Here is a 15755-nt window from a genome sequence, read left to right on the forward strand (position 1 = left end):
AGGGTAGGAGGTACAGATGCTCCCTTTCAAAAACTCTACATTGCTGCTGAATATTTCTGAAATGGTTTTGGGGGTGATGGATAATTCTGAATCCACGGTGGCATGTGTGAAGAGGCAGAAAACAGAGAAATGCCTTCTGCCTGTCCTGAGAGAAAAGCTGCTTTTTCCTGGTTGTAAATGTGTGTGGTCAGACAGGTCCTCGCTAATACCCAAGGAGGATTCATTATAATTGGTTTTAATCCTTCCTGAGCAGGAGGGAAAAGGTTAATTGCCTGGGAAGAAGCATTTATCTGGTCCACAGACCGTTCAGAGGACTAGGGGAGAGGGAGAATGACTCAGAGTGAGAAGATGGGCTAATTTTTCACAGGTCTGTTGTTCTTTGTCTATTTATTATAGCCAATGATAACAGTGAGGTTGTGCTGAGCAGCTTGTAGGAACAACAGAAAGATGGTTTCCTTTCCCTCTACCCCATCCCTGGAGCAGATGCAGCTGGGAAAGTCTCAAGTGAAGTAGCTTTGCTAAAGCTGTGCTGGTATGGACGGCATGGAAAATAAAACATTTTTAACCAGGATGCAGGCCTCCTTGTGAGGTCCTTTAAATTCCCTTTTTTGAAGTGGAGAAACCTCAAAGGGTTGGAAGTAAATCTCCATCTCCTTTGGGGAGACAGCAACGGAGAGAATACTTCATTGGAGGTTCTTTTCTGTACTGTTATTGAGCAACCTCTTGGGACCTTAATCCCAGGAAAGCATGGGCTGCTCTATAATCGCTTTCCACTCTCAGGAGAACACGGGTGGTTTTTTTTAAAGAATGTGGTAGGCATCGAGTAGTTAACCCCAAGGAATAAGAATATATTAGACTAATTAGACGCTAACCAGCAAGCATAAGGTGGGGAATTGCTCTGAATATCTGGATTACCCTTGAGAGTCAGAGCTGTTGCTGTGTTCTCATACAGTGAACTCTTTTGAGGAGACACTTTCCTTTCACGGGGGTAGGGGAACACTGCTGATTTTAAGGCAAGAATTGATACTTGGAAAACAGTAATAAGCCTGAGGACTGTAGTCAGTATCAGTGAGCTGATGCTGTGTTAGTAATTAAGTGAATGATCTGAAATGTTCCAGAATGTGAAACTATTATCTGAAGATGCTCACAAAAGGCCGTCTTGGGTTAGAGGAAGAAACTTTTCTGCGGATTCTTTTCCAGAAAGGAAAAATTTTACCATTATCTTTTAAATTCTGGAGCCTTGCAGAATTACTTAACTGCTGAGTATTTATTTGGATAAGAACTGATAAGTATTTCATCCTGTGCCCTTCAAATCAGACTCTGTCCCTTTTGGCTTGCCCCTTAGCAAGCTAATCACCATTCCCTTTTTTACTGTAATTGGTGTGTTTGATGTTAGAGCACTCTGCTTCTATGAGACTTCGTTTGTTGTTGCTGTTATGCCTTGCCTTTCTGTAAGTCTTGCTCCAGTGTTACCAGTTTAAAGGACCTTCTTAAATTAATGTGGTGAGGCTCAGTTCTTGTAAAGTAATCATCTCAGCTTTATTAATCCCTTCTTATTATGAGTTCCAGGGGCAGCTAAAGGATTAGACTAGAGCAGCGCTCTGCTGTGTCATGCCCAACACCTAAGTCTATTGCCCCAGCACTGCTTACTCTGTTTACAGTCTAAATAGGTTAAACCAAAACTGAGAAGGAAAACAGACACCCTGTCATTAAGGGACTTGACCAAGGTCACAGAGCAGAGCTGTTTGCAGAGTGCCCTGACTCCCTAGTGAGGACTGTCCTCGTCAAACACATGGAAGCTGGGGAGCTGCCTGCCATGGTGCTGCTTGAGAATGTTGATGGTAAGTAGGCGTATGTGAACACTTCTCAGATTATCCTCTGGATATATAATATTAACTTTCTCGAGTTACATGGAGAAGATGATGCACGATTACTTGCCAGTACGTTTAAAGGTGTATCTGCATATCTGAGAAGTAAAGAGAGGAACAGTCATGACTACACTGGGAAATAAGATGCAAAGAACTTGCAGGGGAGGCACCAAGGTGTATTGGTTTTGCTCACAAATCTTCTAAACCACCTGGATGATAAGAGTTGCTTGCCTCACTCAACATCCCAAAACAGGTCTCTGATTTAATACAGGTATTCTGTTTTTGTGTAAGACGGGAAGGAAGCCTGTTGGCCTGGAGGTGAAGGGGAAGCCCTGCTGCGTTTGTGGGAGGGAAAAAAGTAATCAAGGCAATGTTACTTTTTCCTGCACCTCTGGTGGGAAGGTAGGGCTCCTGCTACTACTCTGCCAAGCAGGAAATAGTAGTCCACAACATAGTTACACCATGGTCATGCCCTCCTGTTTCCACTGAAACTAAACTGCAGCAACAGACATCCTTTCACTTCCTTTAGACAGCTTTTCTCGATTGTGACTTCTTACATTTTTCAAGTCAACTTTTAAAGGCCAACTACACTAGGAGGAGCTCTTTCTCCATTTCATCTCTTCTCTCCCTGTACAGCAAGCTATTCACTAAAGCTCTAAGTTGCTTTTGTATGGGCTGCTTACTCCCTGTCCAGCTTCTTAAATCCTCTGGACTTCGTTGGGCATGTAAGCTCCCTTCAGGGTATGAATGAAACACTAATTCCACTGACCCTTTTTGATACTACGGTTGTTGGGCGTTTCATGACAGTCAGCTTCTTGCTATGTTTCTCCTGTTCGCTAGTTTGGAAAAGTGGCTGAACTATTCTGTATTTCACAGCTTCACTGTAGCGTTTCTTTTTCAGTACAGACAAAACCCCAGCCATGCAGTTCCCAATGCACAGGGCTTCAGTAAGTGTTCCAGGTAATATTGGCCCGTTTTTTCCTTCAGTTATGTTAATTTCTAGAACTGTAAAGATTATGCAGACAACATATATGCAATACTAACTACAGTGCTTTCTAGTATAAGCTAGAATGAGTTGGAAAACTCACCCTACAGGCATTAGTAAAGTCACATCAGTCGTGTTTGATGACCGATTTTCCCCGTTACATTCCCATTACGGGGTAATAGCTTCTTCAGTGAGAAGGCATTTCTCCCAGAGCTGGCAGCAGCCCAGATGTTTGCAAGACCCCAATGTGAAGAATCAGCATTCCCATCTTCTTTACTAACAAATGAACTCAAAACTAACAAATTTACTAACAAATTTGCTAACAAATGCATAGCACTTTTCCTGCTGAAGACTTTCAAGTTTTGTAGATGCTTTATGTGCAGAGGACGGTGGGAATTTCTAGGGCAAAGCATGGAAGCACCGTGAGGCGCAGCCCCCGGGGATGCCTGCATCGAGGCTGATGTGCCCGCAGCACACTTATGTACTCCACCTCAACAGCTTGGCGCAGTGGCTCCCGCCTCCGGGCAGGCGCTCCCCTTCATGAGTGGGGATAAACACCGAGCATCCCCTCGGCCCCTCCTTCCCCCCCAAAGCTGCTTCTCTTCTGAAGCAGCGGGTGCGGGAGGGCGCTACCCGGGGCGGCACACGGGGGGCGGAGGCGGCGGCAGGGCCCTCCCTAGGCCGCAGCCCGCGGGGGCCGAGCGCCGCCGCCGCCGCCCCCATCACGGGCCGCAGGGCCGCGCCCGCCGCCTTCCCGCCCGCCCCCGGGAACCACCGCTCCCGGCATGCCCTGCGCGCCACAGGCTGCCGGGGGATTGGTGGGAGCGGAGCCAATCGCGAGTGCAGGCCTTGCCCGGCGGCCCCGCCTCCTCGCGCCCGCCGCGGGGAGCCTTTGAAAAAGTTCTCAGGTGCGCGGGGGTCTCTGCGCCTCGGGCGGGCGGGTCTGGCCCGGCCCGGCCCGGCGGGAGACCCTGGCGCCGCGGGTAGCGACGCTGCTTTGCTGCGGGACCGGGGTTTCGGGTGCCCGCGGCGCTGCTGGGGGCGAGGGCGGGCCGGGCCAGGGCGCCGGCTTCGGGCCCAGCCCCGGGTGGGCTGAGGGCGGGAGGGCGCCGGAGCCACCTGGGCTGGGCGGCGGGAGGGCGCCCTGTGCCGCCTCAGCGCGGCCGCCGCTCGCCTCAGGTGTTGGGGTCGTGAGTTCACGTTCTCCTTGCAGATGAAGTGACAATGTCAGGCTCTCCTGCAGCGCCCGTGTCACCTGCTGTAAGTCCCCGCCGATGTACGGGTGTGTTTTTCCCCCGCCCGGGTGTCCTTACCCACCTGCCCGTCCCGGGGCCGCAGAGGGGGCGCGGGCAGCGCTCTGGCGGGCGTCCCCCCGCGGCCGCCTCGGCCACGAAATCGGTGAGCAGAGGTTGTGCCTGGGCGGTTGTTGAGCTGCAGCGGTGCCTGGTGTGTGTGCCCAGCCAGGAACCTCCATAACGCTCGAGGCGGAGCGTGCAGTTCGTGTGATAAATGGTTATTTATACAGCTGGGAACGTGAAGGACACTGAACTCTGCAAACCTTTGATTTTCCTCCTGTCTAAAGAGGGTTTTGTAGAGGGCGCAATAAAGTTTCCATCTTGTGAAGATGTGGAGGCCTGTGCGTCTGTAAAAGTTGCAGCAATTTCGCATTATTTAAAACCATATTTATTTTGCCTAAGCTTACGGCTAAATAAATACTAGGAATATTGCCTAAATAATATGTGTGAAACAGCTATGTGCTCAAACATATGTATAGGTTAGGAAAACACCTGTGCTTTAGGTTGTACTGAGCTGAATACCATCCTGTGGAGTTTTGTTCAGTAGAATGGAATGACAAAAAAATCCAAAGGGACAAATGCAAATAGCTGAGGGCTAAGGGGAGAAGTATTAGTAGTGGCAGTGTAATCTTATCTGTTATGTAAAATAGTCTTAAGGCTTATCTGAAATAATAAGATACTCTTTAAGCAGGAATCTCAATAAATAAAATTTGCTTAAGTGACTGAATATACCACAGTTGTTGCTGCCTTGGTCCAATGGTATTTTTGTTTACTTCTGGAACAAATAATACTTTGTAGTTCTTGTCTTCATATGCTTACCTTTGGCCTCTGGTTTCTTTTACACTGTTGGTTAAATTAAAGAACGCTTTGTTAACTGTGTTTGTTTCATAAATTGTTACATAGAACGTTACGAGATGGGTTTGACTATCTTGAGTCTTGCACGCTAAAGTATGTTTCCAGCCCTTGAGTCTTTCTAGTGTCTCCTTTCTAGGTTCTTCCTGTTCTTTCAACAACTGTCACGAATCCTGGATCAGCAGAACGGAATGTTGTGTTCTAGCAGTTCTAGGGCTAGATACTTACTGTGATTACTCTACTATTCATGTTTAGGCATCCAAAGATAACCTTATTTCTTTCCAGTGCAGTATAGCATCAGGAGTTCTTGTTCACTTCACCACTGAGTAATTTCCAGCTTTCTTAAGTCCCCGAAACATCTGTCCTATAAACATTGCTGACTCTTCTGTTCTTACTGGCATGATCTCATACGTGGTCAAATATGAGGAGATATAATTTAACATAACTGCTTTCAGGATGGTAGTATAATTTAATGTGAGGTAGACGTATACGGGAAGTCTATAGCACATTAAATTTTATATATGTATATGCACACACACATACACATGCGCATACTTTACTGTTCTTTAGCAAGGAGTGTAATAGTCCACGTAGTCATATTCCAAGCGTCTTTCAAAAAAATTTTTTTTTGTTTGTCCTGTAGATTGGGGAACATGGCTGCTAAGAAACTAAGAAGAGCAAGGTTGTCTCAGGAGCTGTGTGAAAGGCTGAGTCGCCATCAGATCACTACCTGTCAGGTGAAAGGGTTATTTTGTGTTTGTGGGGGTGTTTTTTGGGGGTTGGTTTTTGGGTTTATTTTTGGGGTGGTGGTGGTGTGTTTTAATGCATGTACTGTTTTTTTTTGTAGTTTAATTTACAGGGAGCATTACTTTCTATAAAGTAGGAGGCATTTCAGGCTCCATCTGGCCTGCTGCCTTATAAAAATATAGCTTTAAAATGATAGATGCCTAGCTAAAACATTTAAACTTGTATGTACTTACTACCTTCACTCCTAAAGAACCTGAAGATGCTTTATTTTAGCAGGGGTGTGCAGCTACTACTTGTATGGAGTAAGACATCCATTTGTGAACACTTCACAAAACCACATGTATACTACATAATCTAGCGTGTGAACGTGCTGTGATGTTACACTACCGGTTATGGGTTGATTCAGCAGTACGTTCTGGAGTTGTTCTTAGGAATACTCGCCTAAAGAGATCCAAGGGGCCCTATATGTTTCAATAGTATGCATCATAAATACAGGATCTACCCCGGGACTGCAATCTAGAAGACATGATGTATTTTGAATGTTTTTCAGGTAGACAGAGACTTGTGTGGGCGAAAAGGTGTTATCTTGTTGCAGTTCCATCACACAGTTCTTGAATTTTTGGTCCTTTGACTCCGTGTCCTTTAAAATATGAATACAATTTCTTTTAATATACTGGTATCGGAGAAAGGTAGGAGAGGTATAGCATGACAATGTATAACATGGCACAGTTGGTAAAGCTGTGGAATGTATACTAGCTGTGTATAAATTGCATGTTTAGTCCCTAGTCTTGATTTCTAGGTTGAGCTCTCTGAACTGTTCTGTCACCTTTCAGGACTTTCTGTGTCTTTCCCTCTTGGAGCTAATGAAAGTGACGGGACAGAGCTACTATGATGTGCAGAAGCTTCTTTGTAAAGTCAGCCGAGCTTGTGCTCCCAAAATGCAGACAGTAAGTATGCTTGTGTTGATTCTGTTCTTGATACACTATCTGGGAAAAAGCTAAACAGTATCACTTGTCTTTTTACCTGGGAAGTTTGTGATGTCTCAGTTTGATTGCACAATGAAATAATACTTGTATTTTTAAATTTAGATCTCTGAGGCACTTTAGTTTGATGCAGTGACTTTTATTAGGTGTTATAGCCTCCAGAGATTGTTCAGGCTTGCAGAACCGTTGGAGTACAATAGGGGAATGCGGCATTCTCTCTTGCAATCCAGCATATAAAAATTGCTTCTAGCTTGGAACCCTGCAACTAAAAAAAAAAAGCATTGTTTAATACAAGCAAAGAATAAGAATTTCAGTATAAATTGCTTTTAGACATAAAATTGGTGCCAAGAAGTGAAGTGATCCTGAAAATAACTTCTTGAGGATTTTTTCCATCCGTGTAAATGAGCTGTAGTGTGGTTTAGGCTACAGGTAGCCTAACTGGGGAGAGTGCAAGAAGGAAACAGATGTTAGCTGCAATGCAGTGGCTGGTTTTTGTTTTCTTTTTTGAATTTGGGTGAAAAGATGTCAAAAGTGGTGTCTAGAACAGAGAGAACGTGGACAGTTCTGACCTGTGTCAATGCAGCCTGCTTTTTATCCTGAAAAAAATAAGCCATGTCAAAGTTTATTATGTGTAATTGGCATAGTAATTCTAGCAGTAACTCTGTGAAACTTCAAATTCACAAACATACTGCTTTAAAGTTAGTGATATGCAGGATTAATATGACTTATACTGAATGGATTAAAAGCTAGCTAATTACTAGTTTTCCATCAGTAACTATTAATAATCAATAAATTGAAGACAGATGGAAGTTTTAAGTAGAGTTCTGTCATTTGTTTTTTCCTGTCACCCACACATCACTATTCAGTCAAATTTCTTTGCCGAGAAGCTTGGCAGATAGTGAAGTTTGTCAGACAGCAGTTGTCAAGGGCTGTTAATACAGAGCCAGCTGATAGGTGATCAGCTATAGAAGTGCATACAATACAGAGCTGTACTTCCAGAAACAGAGGATGTTAGCTGTTTTTAAGGGATGTGGATTGAATCTTTGCAAACATGGGATTTCAAATGGACTTCAGGTCAGAATGACTGATGTAACATCATGATTGATGTACCAAGGCCTGACAATATCTTTCAGTAAAAAAATAAATAAATTGGATAATAGGAGTTATAAATAAGGGGAAAATACTGTCCAGATATAACATTGGAAGAACTAGCAGCAAAACTTGAGAGTATGCCAAGATACACAGTAAAACTAATTTCTGGAGAACTTGCCTCGCAGTGTGAAGTACAGAGTGAAGCCTACTGAGCTCATCAGAAAGGAAGTTAAGGGGTGACTTGATCACATTATATGCTGAGTAGAAAAAGATATTAGAGGTCTCTAGAGTCTAGCTGAACAAAAAGCTGAAGAAGATCCAGTGGCTGGAAGATAAATTAAAAAATAAGTCCCTGAAATGGGAAGTAATAAGAATATCTTTAGAAACTACCATAAGTTACTGTTGGAAAAGGTTGTCTAAGGATGTAGTAATTTTTCATTCACTTGGACTCTGGATTTAACAACTGAATATTTTTTTGCCCTGAAAGACACTCTGGTTCAACCCTAATTTTCAGTTAAATGCAGAAATCGCTGGGTAAAATTTTAGAGTTCATGTTAGGCAGGAAAGCTAGACTAGAATATTGTTTCCATGGTCTACAGGCTTTAAGTCCTGCCAGAGGTTAAACAAAAAATTATTTAATTAAAACATGTTGCAAATCCTTCTTCATCAGTATATGTATTCACTCTTAAAGTGAATCTGAGCATAAACTCCGATCCCATTTGAGTGAGGGAAAATTAATTGGTTTTTGTATTGGCCTGTTCTTTGACTTGAAAGCTATTTTTTGCATATTTCTCCTCAATAGAACTGAAAAACAGAGGAGGTCTGAATGAATTTCAAATATTATTCTAATATACTCCCTGTTATAACATAGGGAAGAACTATAGCATAAAAAAGGAAGGTACAAGCTATCTTATCTTAGCCTGTTGGTAGAACTAGCTGGAAATCTTTTCTGATCAACTTCAGCAAAAAATGCTCACTTGTTGGCCCAACAAGTATGGACTAAAACATGTAGGATTCAATGGTGTGGTTATTTAGTTAGTTATCGATGATTCCTGTGGAGGTGCTTCCATAGCACACCATGTTCCCAGCAGACTATCTTAATACTGGGATAAATCTGATGACTACATTTCTCTCGGGCACAGAGAAATCAGGTTTTCTGGAGCAGTCACTCATGGCAGGTTATGGCGGTACGCTGTGACAGAGCTTCGAGAATCTCTGTTGTTGGGCCAGGAGTCTGAAACCTGTGGGAGCTCTTAACTATAACTAGAGCGACAACCTTTAGATCTTGGACTGTTCCTTTTAAAAAAATGAAACTTCTGATGTTCAGGATGCTCAGTGGTTGAGGAATGTGTCAGTTTTAGCAGATGTCCGCAAGGTCCGAGCAAGACCTGTTTCTTTTGGAAACATCATGTTTTGGTGTTTTCAGATCAGCATTTCCGTGTTGTTATTTCTTCTTTGGTTTAAATTGATTCCCCAAATGAAAATAACACTTATGAACTAGAATTCTGATCTTGGGCCAGCTCCTCTAGTCAGTGGAGGACCTAGGAATTCAACTATTTTCAGTTCTGTACCTGTCCTGTCTTCTTGACTAGTCTTCCTCACAAAAGTGGAAAATTATGATGGCTACAGGATCAGCCCAGGCTTGCTCAAAGACTTGGGAATTTTTAGCAAACCTTTTCTTCAACCCAGGTAGTTTCAAATTGGTAACGAATGTTGGCTAGGGAGTTCTTGGATTTAGGTTTCACGTGAGTGTTCTGCATTGGTCACTAACCATACATACAGTGTTTACTTATTTAAAGTAAGCTGGAGTTTTACAGGTTGAAAGCAAGCCTTGTTGAATAGGAGCAGAGAAAATCTTTGACACATCATGATTAAAGGCTTATTATTTAATATTGTGGTGAGGAAGATAGAACAAACTTCTAAGTTTAGTCTGTGAGCTATAAATGTGAGGAAGGGTGATGAGCTAAGAGAGGGCTATAGCTGAAAGTAGGAATAGTTTGCTCATTGCCAAGTGTTAAGTCATTCTAGGCTGATGAAAGCAAACGTGAGAAGATTGCTATTCCCATTTAAAAAAAGAAAAAAAAAAAAAGCACATTTTCTGATTTGTGTATTTGTTTTCTTTTGCTTTTTTCCCCCTCCTTCTGTAGGCTTATGAAATGAAACTGAGGAAGTCTGTCAATCCCTCTTCAGCCTTTTTATCCACCACTCTGCATAGTTTGGATAAAGTCTTGCATGGTGGAGTGCCCTGTGGGTCCCTCACAGAGGTAACTTGTTTAATATATTTTATTGCAGTTGCACATCACACCTAGAAGTCAAAAGTCACAGATAGGTTGGACTGTCTTGTGTCAGGTGCTTTAAACACAAAATACACAAAAATTATGGATGAGGAGTGTTTTTTTTTAATTGATAGAGGCTGCACTTTTTTTTTTTTGGTGGTGTTTGCGTTTTTTTTTTTTCCCCAGCATGTCAGGTAAGTAAGAAAATGAAGGAATTAAAAAATTTGGCGACCTGATTTTCCTTTAAAAAAGTGAAAAATTTTCCAGGAAATTTGGGAGAATTGTTGTCTGGATTTTCCAGTAGGAAAGCTGCAGTGTGGTTTTGTGGTCAGAACACAAGGTGCTGAATCAGGAGTCTGTCCTTTTAATACTGACTCGATCTGACTTTACCAAGTCATTAGTTTTTATGAAGGTACCATAAGCAATTCGGACAAAACTGTGAAGCATATAGACATGAGAATCACTTTACAGAGCTTTTATATATAAATGTTAACAAATTTATGCAATAAATATGTAATGCATTCTTTTTAAAAAAGACTGTAATTAAGGCCTGTATTATATGTGCATGCATTGCAACACTGCGTTGTGTATGTATCTACCTGTAACTCTGTCACTCTCTGGACTTTGGATGCAATGCTACTTTCTTGCCTAGAATTTTCTTTTAAGAGCAAGGGAGCACGTAATCTTCTAGTACCTGGATTTCTCTATGGCCTTGCAGAAAGTGGTAATAACTCCCATAGTTTCTATAATCTGGAAAGGCAGGATTTGTGTAGATGCTCATAGGAGTCACTGAGTATTATAAAAATACAAAGATGCAATCTCTGGCTTAGGAATTTGCTGAGCTACAATGGAGATGGAGAAACATATATTGGAGAGAGTATCAATATATGTGTGCCCTGTCATCTCTTGTAGGCCCTCGGTAGAGACAGAATCCAGAGTTAGATGGGCTTTGGTTTTATGCATTGTGGCTGTACGTGCCTTCTTAAAATTCTGAATTCAGCTGTGCACTTGAAATGAGTGGAAAAATAGATATGGTGTGCCTCATGCTCTGAATTCAGACAAGTTGAAACCGTTTTTTTTCTTGAACACTTTAACAATCCTTACCAAGTGCTTTTCTTTGTCTGGAGGAGTAGAAGTGAGAAGTTACGAAAATCTTACTATGAGGAAAATACATTTTTTTCCACACCCTATAATCAAACCAGATTGGTTTTGATCTCAGATAGAAATCACTTATGAAATCTGATAGTGACTTAAAACATATTAGTGTTTAAGCAACACTGAGTTTAGACTATAACGGTTTCTGCTCCAGTAAACTCCTACGTAATGAGGGGATATTACTTTCTAACAATTCTGAGTATTTCTTTTCATATACGGTGTACAGGAATATACACCATTCAGGTCTTCATAAAAATGTTTAAGAACGCATCCATGAACTTATATTGATCTGTCAGAATTAATATTTTCTTCATATTTAGTCCTAGCTTTGTTACCAATTTATTATAGGAAAATTGGATCGGAAGAACTTAAGATTAAGATGAATACTGCAAGTCTTTAAATTCTAGGAGAAAAGGCTTGCTAAATGCTGTTTCATTGAAGAAGAAAGAGCTGTTCTTATAAGTAGCAGTGGCATGTGCAGGATCCTGAGATTGTAACTATGCTGCTGTTGAGGATAGTGGCTTCAGCAGGAGATGAGTTTTTGGTTCCTAAAAATATTTTTAGTAGCAAAGCAGTAGCTGCACGAGGTGAAGTTTGACTCCTTTTCCTTTGGATTATTGTTCATGCAGTCAACTGACGAAATAGCACAGCCCATGTTTGAAGAGAAATTATGCTCGCTTGCAGCTAGGATCTGGCTTTCCAGGATTTCCATCTGGTCCGCTAACTTTTCCTTGGTGGAGGCAGAGAATGGCTGTTCACATGCTTATGCTGCTTAAACTTCTGAATTGTGCTTCTTTAGTTGAAATGTAGACCCACTGCTGCACAGGTGTGAGAAAGAAGTAGAGTAGAGATGTGTCTTTTCTGTGATATGCCGACTTGTCCTTGAGCCTGTGACTGGCTCATGAGTGTTACCCAAAACAAGGATGTCACCCTTCTGTAGGTCAACCCAGATAATCCAGTCTTTTTTGGCCTCCTCACTGTGGCTTGGCAATTTTGAGTAAAAGATGGCCAGAGTGTAAAAGTTTGCATTAAAGGATGCTGGAATATTTTTTTTTTCCTAATTAAAAAAATAAGTGCATGTGATCCTTTTGGGTTGGAAGAGACATGCAGTGAATTTATAAGGCTGCTGATAACAATGTTGTGAATATTTGTCTTTTTTCTTAATCCTAAGCATAGCTATCATTCAGCTATCAGTGTAGTCTATCATCTGACATGTTCTTGCCTGAAGACCAGGTAGAATGGCTCTGGAGCACTGATAGTCTTTAAGCTTGCTTATTGCCTTGTTCTTGGCATTGCTCCAGAGGGAGATCTGGGAAAAGCTTGACATGCTCCCAGTTGACATGCTGGGAGTCTTACTGGAGTTTAGCTAACTTTTGACTTCTAAGTTTTGGTTTTTTTTGGGGGGGGTGGGTGGGGGTTGTGTTTGGGTTTTTTTGTTTGTTTGTTTTGTTGTTGTGTTTTTAATTTTTTATTTGAAAGGAAGTTCTGCAAGCAGTTGATCTCAAAACATGGATGTCAAATATCATTTTCCTGAGATGGTAAAAAAGAATGCTCTTCAGGAAGTAAATGCAAATGCTTAATTTTCCAGAGCTATGTGTTTTGTAATACTTCTCAGCTTGATTGATTATCACAATACTCAATTTTAAAAACTTTTTTTTCTCAGTGTTTCCTTAAAACATCTCTCTCTTTAGATATGAGAAAATCTGGAAACTGTTGCTAAACTCTATTTTAAACTCTATTACATACTCTGTATGTATCAATGTATTTAAAGGTAGTTGGGGGAAATGAATATATTCAAAGATAAGCTGAACTTTTATCTAATGGTGAATGAAAAGCACTGTGCCAGGAAGGGTGTTGCACTTGAAGTTTTCTTCTGAAAAAAAACTTTTGAATGTTAAGTTTTTTGTACTCTAATATATTTTGGTTAAAAATAGAGACCTGCCTAATGTGGTTATCAAGAGGTGATCTCACTAAGTGACAGATGTTGAAGTCTGTACAAGACATCTAGTGGATGAGGCCAGAACTGCAAGCACTACATCCTTCCACCAGTAGCTTGGTCTTGGTTGCACTCATGCCAGATTGGCAATACTGATGCATAATAAGTATTTAATCAGAAATATTGTAGAGAGAACTAGGTAGACTCCAGAAATTAGATGACTAACTTAAGAGATCAGAGGTGTCTTAAAAAGAAAAAAAGTGTATTGCTTTTTATTTGCATTTTAGGTAGTAAATGTGGAAAGCGATTAGGGCACATATTAGGGGTTTCTCAGCAAATGTAAAGACAGAGAACAATTAACTGCAGAAACCGAGTTTCTCATTTAAAGCCTGGTTCTGGAGATTTTTAAAAGCATTTTTGCAAGAGCCATGAGATCTGAAGTAGTTTTAAAGGTTGGCAACACTGCAAGTGTTCTTCAGCACGACTGTTAGATGAAATTTTAGTAGAAAGCTATCAAGTGTCTGCTGCTGTTGCTTCGATGCTGTACTGCAGCTTGTGAACACTTTCAGGTCATGCTCTTTTTCAATTCAAGTGATTTTGGAACTTAATAATTTTAATTTGCTCTTTTGCAACTTACTGTACCATAGCTGACCAGCAGATTGCGCTTCGGTAGTTTTGTTATTAGGCAGATATTCTAAGTCCGAGAGAAGTTACCTTCAAAAGTATGTTGTGTGCAGCATTTACTTCCTAACTGGTGTGGCTAAATCGTTGTCTTCCTGTTACTTTACCCGCAGTGAGGGTGGTTGGAAACTTGGAATTTGAGTACATGAGCCACAGGGTTAAGACTTGTGGTGGTATCTTCTACAGCCAAAGCTGCTTGCTTTTTGAGTGCCAGAGGGATTTGATTTGCGTTACACTGTCTCGGACCATTTTTTCCCAAACCACTATTAAGTTTTAAGTTGGAAATTAAATCATAGCTGAAATTTTGTGGTCAGATGTCAGAGCTTTTGGCCAACTCCTCTGAGGAAAAATTAAAGTAATGATTTTGTGAATATTGAAGAGTTTAATCCCCTGGTAGCTGAAGAAGAATTAGCTCCTTGTGACTTCATCCAAACCCTACAGATGTGCCAGAGAAAATAACATATAGCTTATTGAAAAATAAAAGTATATTTTATTGGGCAGAGGTAAATTAAAACTGTAGTAGTCTTCACATTTCTATCTGGGTGGACTTGATTTTTTTTTTTCAGAGCAAATTTAGAGTAAAACAAACTAAGCAAACTTTTTGCAGACATTGAATTTCACATTTCAATCTGGGTGGACTTGATTTTTTTCAGAGCAAATTTAGAGTAAAACAAACTAAGCAAACTTTTTGCAGACATTCGATTTAAATTATATTAGAGAAATTTTAGTTTTTTTTAAACTGAGATTGTATTGTTCAAAACACTTGCTGAACCAGTGGTAACTACAATAAAATGTGGTAGTTCTTTAAAATTGTTCACTGTGGATTTAAAATCCCATTTTAATGACCTTTAAGGGAATGCTGATAAAAGATGAAGTATTGTTATCTTCGGGAATAGAAATTCTCTCTTGCTCCATTGGCTTGCTTCCTTGTACTAGCTCGTACTGCAAGATTCCCTGTCTTTCTCTGATAATGATGCTTATATCCTCAGACATTTTTACAGCATCTCTGCTGAATTAGCTCCTGCAGCAGCCCCTGAAATAAATGTTGATTCCAGTGCACCTCCCAGGCAAGGCTGAAACTACAAACGTTTTTATGAGGTCTTCTCACAGTTGTCTAAACATTTTCATTTAACAACTGGATTGATGGCCTCCCCTTATTCATTTCAAGTCTTCTTTTTAACTAGAAACAGCTGGTGAGATTCCTTGGCTCTCACAGTCTAAGGAATATGTATTGCCTCTGCAGTTTTTATATACGCTTTGCATTCATATTAAAATGTGGCAGCTATTGTTGATATGATATTTTGTAATTTAAGTACACTGGATGGAGGACAGATAATTGCATAAGTATGACTGATTCCTGATCTGTAATTCACTAAATGCAGTGTGTTCTTCTAAACAAAAATCATCTAATGCTTCTCTTGCATTAAAGCTTCAAGTAGATTGACTGATATGAGTTGGTTTTCAGGCCTTGTTTAAAAACAAAAGTGATTAAAGGGATTTTAACCAACTGTTAACAGTAGCTGGTGTGTGACTGTAGCTAATGCAGTCCCTCAGTGTTTCCCTGTAAATTTTCAAGTCATGCTGCTGCTGCTTAAAACAAAACCATAGTAATACTGTAGTATCTTGTGGTGAAAGGGTATTTGTACTTAAAAACAAACTATTGTGGATTTAAGCTCAAAAATCAGTTTAATTTTGAGTGTCTGTCTGTTGTAAGGTTTCTTCTTTTAATTTAAAATGGCTCTGTATTTAAGCCTTTGTTTTGGCAGTACTAGGTGTTTTGAAGAGGTATGCTTCATTTTGCAGTTTAACTTCCCTGGAGAGGCTTACTTTTGTCTTGCATTATTATGTAGTCCCTACTAGCATTAGAATGAACACACCACTCTCT

The 15755-nt window shown here is 40.8% G+C and overlaps 1 protein-coding gene across 2 annotated transcripts in view; it reads left to right on the forward strand.

Moving 5' to 3' along the window:
* Window positions 1-5653: 5653 nt before the first annotated feature.
* Window positions 5654-15755, forward strand: part of RAD51B (RAD51 paralog B) — a gene marked incomplete at its 5' end in the record, with an annotated part of 406133 nt that continues 396031 nt past the window's right edge. For both annotated transcript variants that reach the window (XM_082317257.1, XM_082317258.1), the window contains 3 exons: window positions 5654-5737; window positions 6581-6694; window positions 9970-10086. In XM_082317257.1, coding sequence (XP_082173383.1) covers window positions 5654-5737; window positions 6581-6694; window positions 9970-10086 — 315 coding nt within the window. The remainder of the gene's footprint in view (window positions 5738-6580; window positions 6695-9969; window positions 10087-15755) is intronic.

The sequence above is a fragment of the Platalea leucorodia genome (assembly GCF_965183815.1).
Source record: "Platalea leucorodia genome assembly, chromosome: 7".
Lineage (NCBI taxonomy): Eukaryota > Metazoa > Chordata > Aves > Pelecaniformes > Threskiornithidae > Platalea > Platalea leucorodia.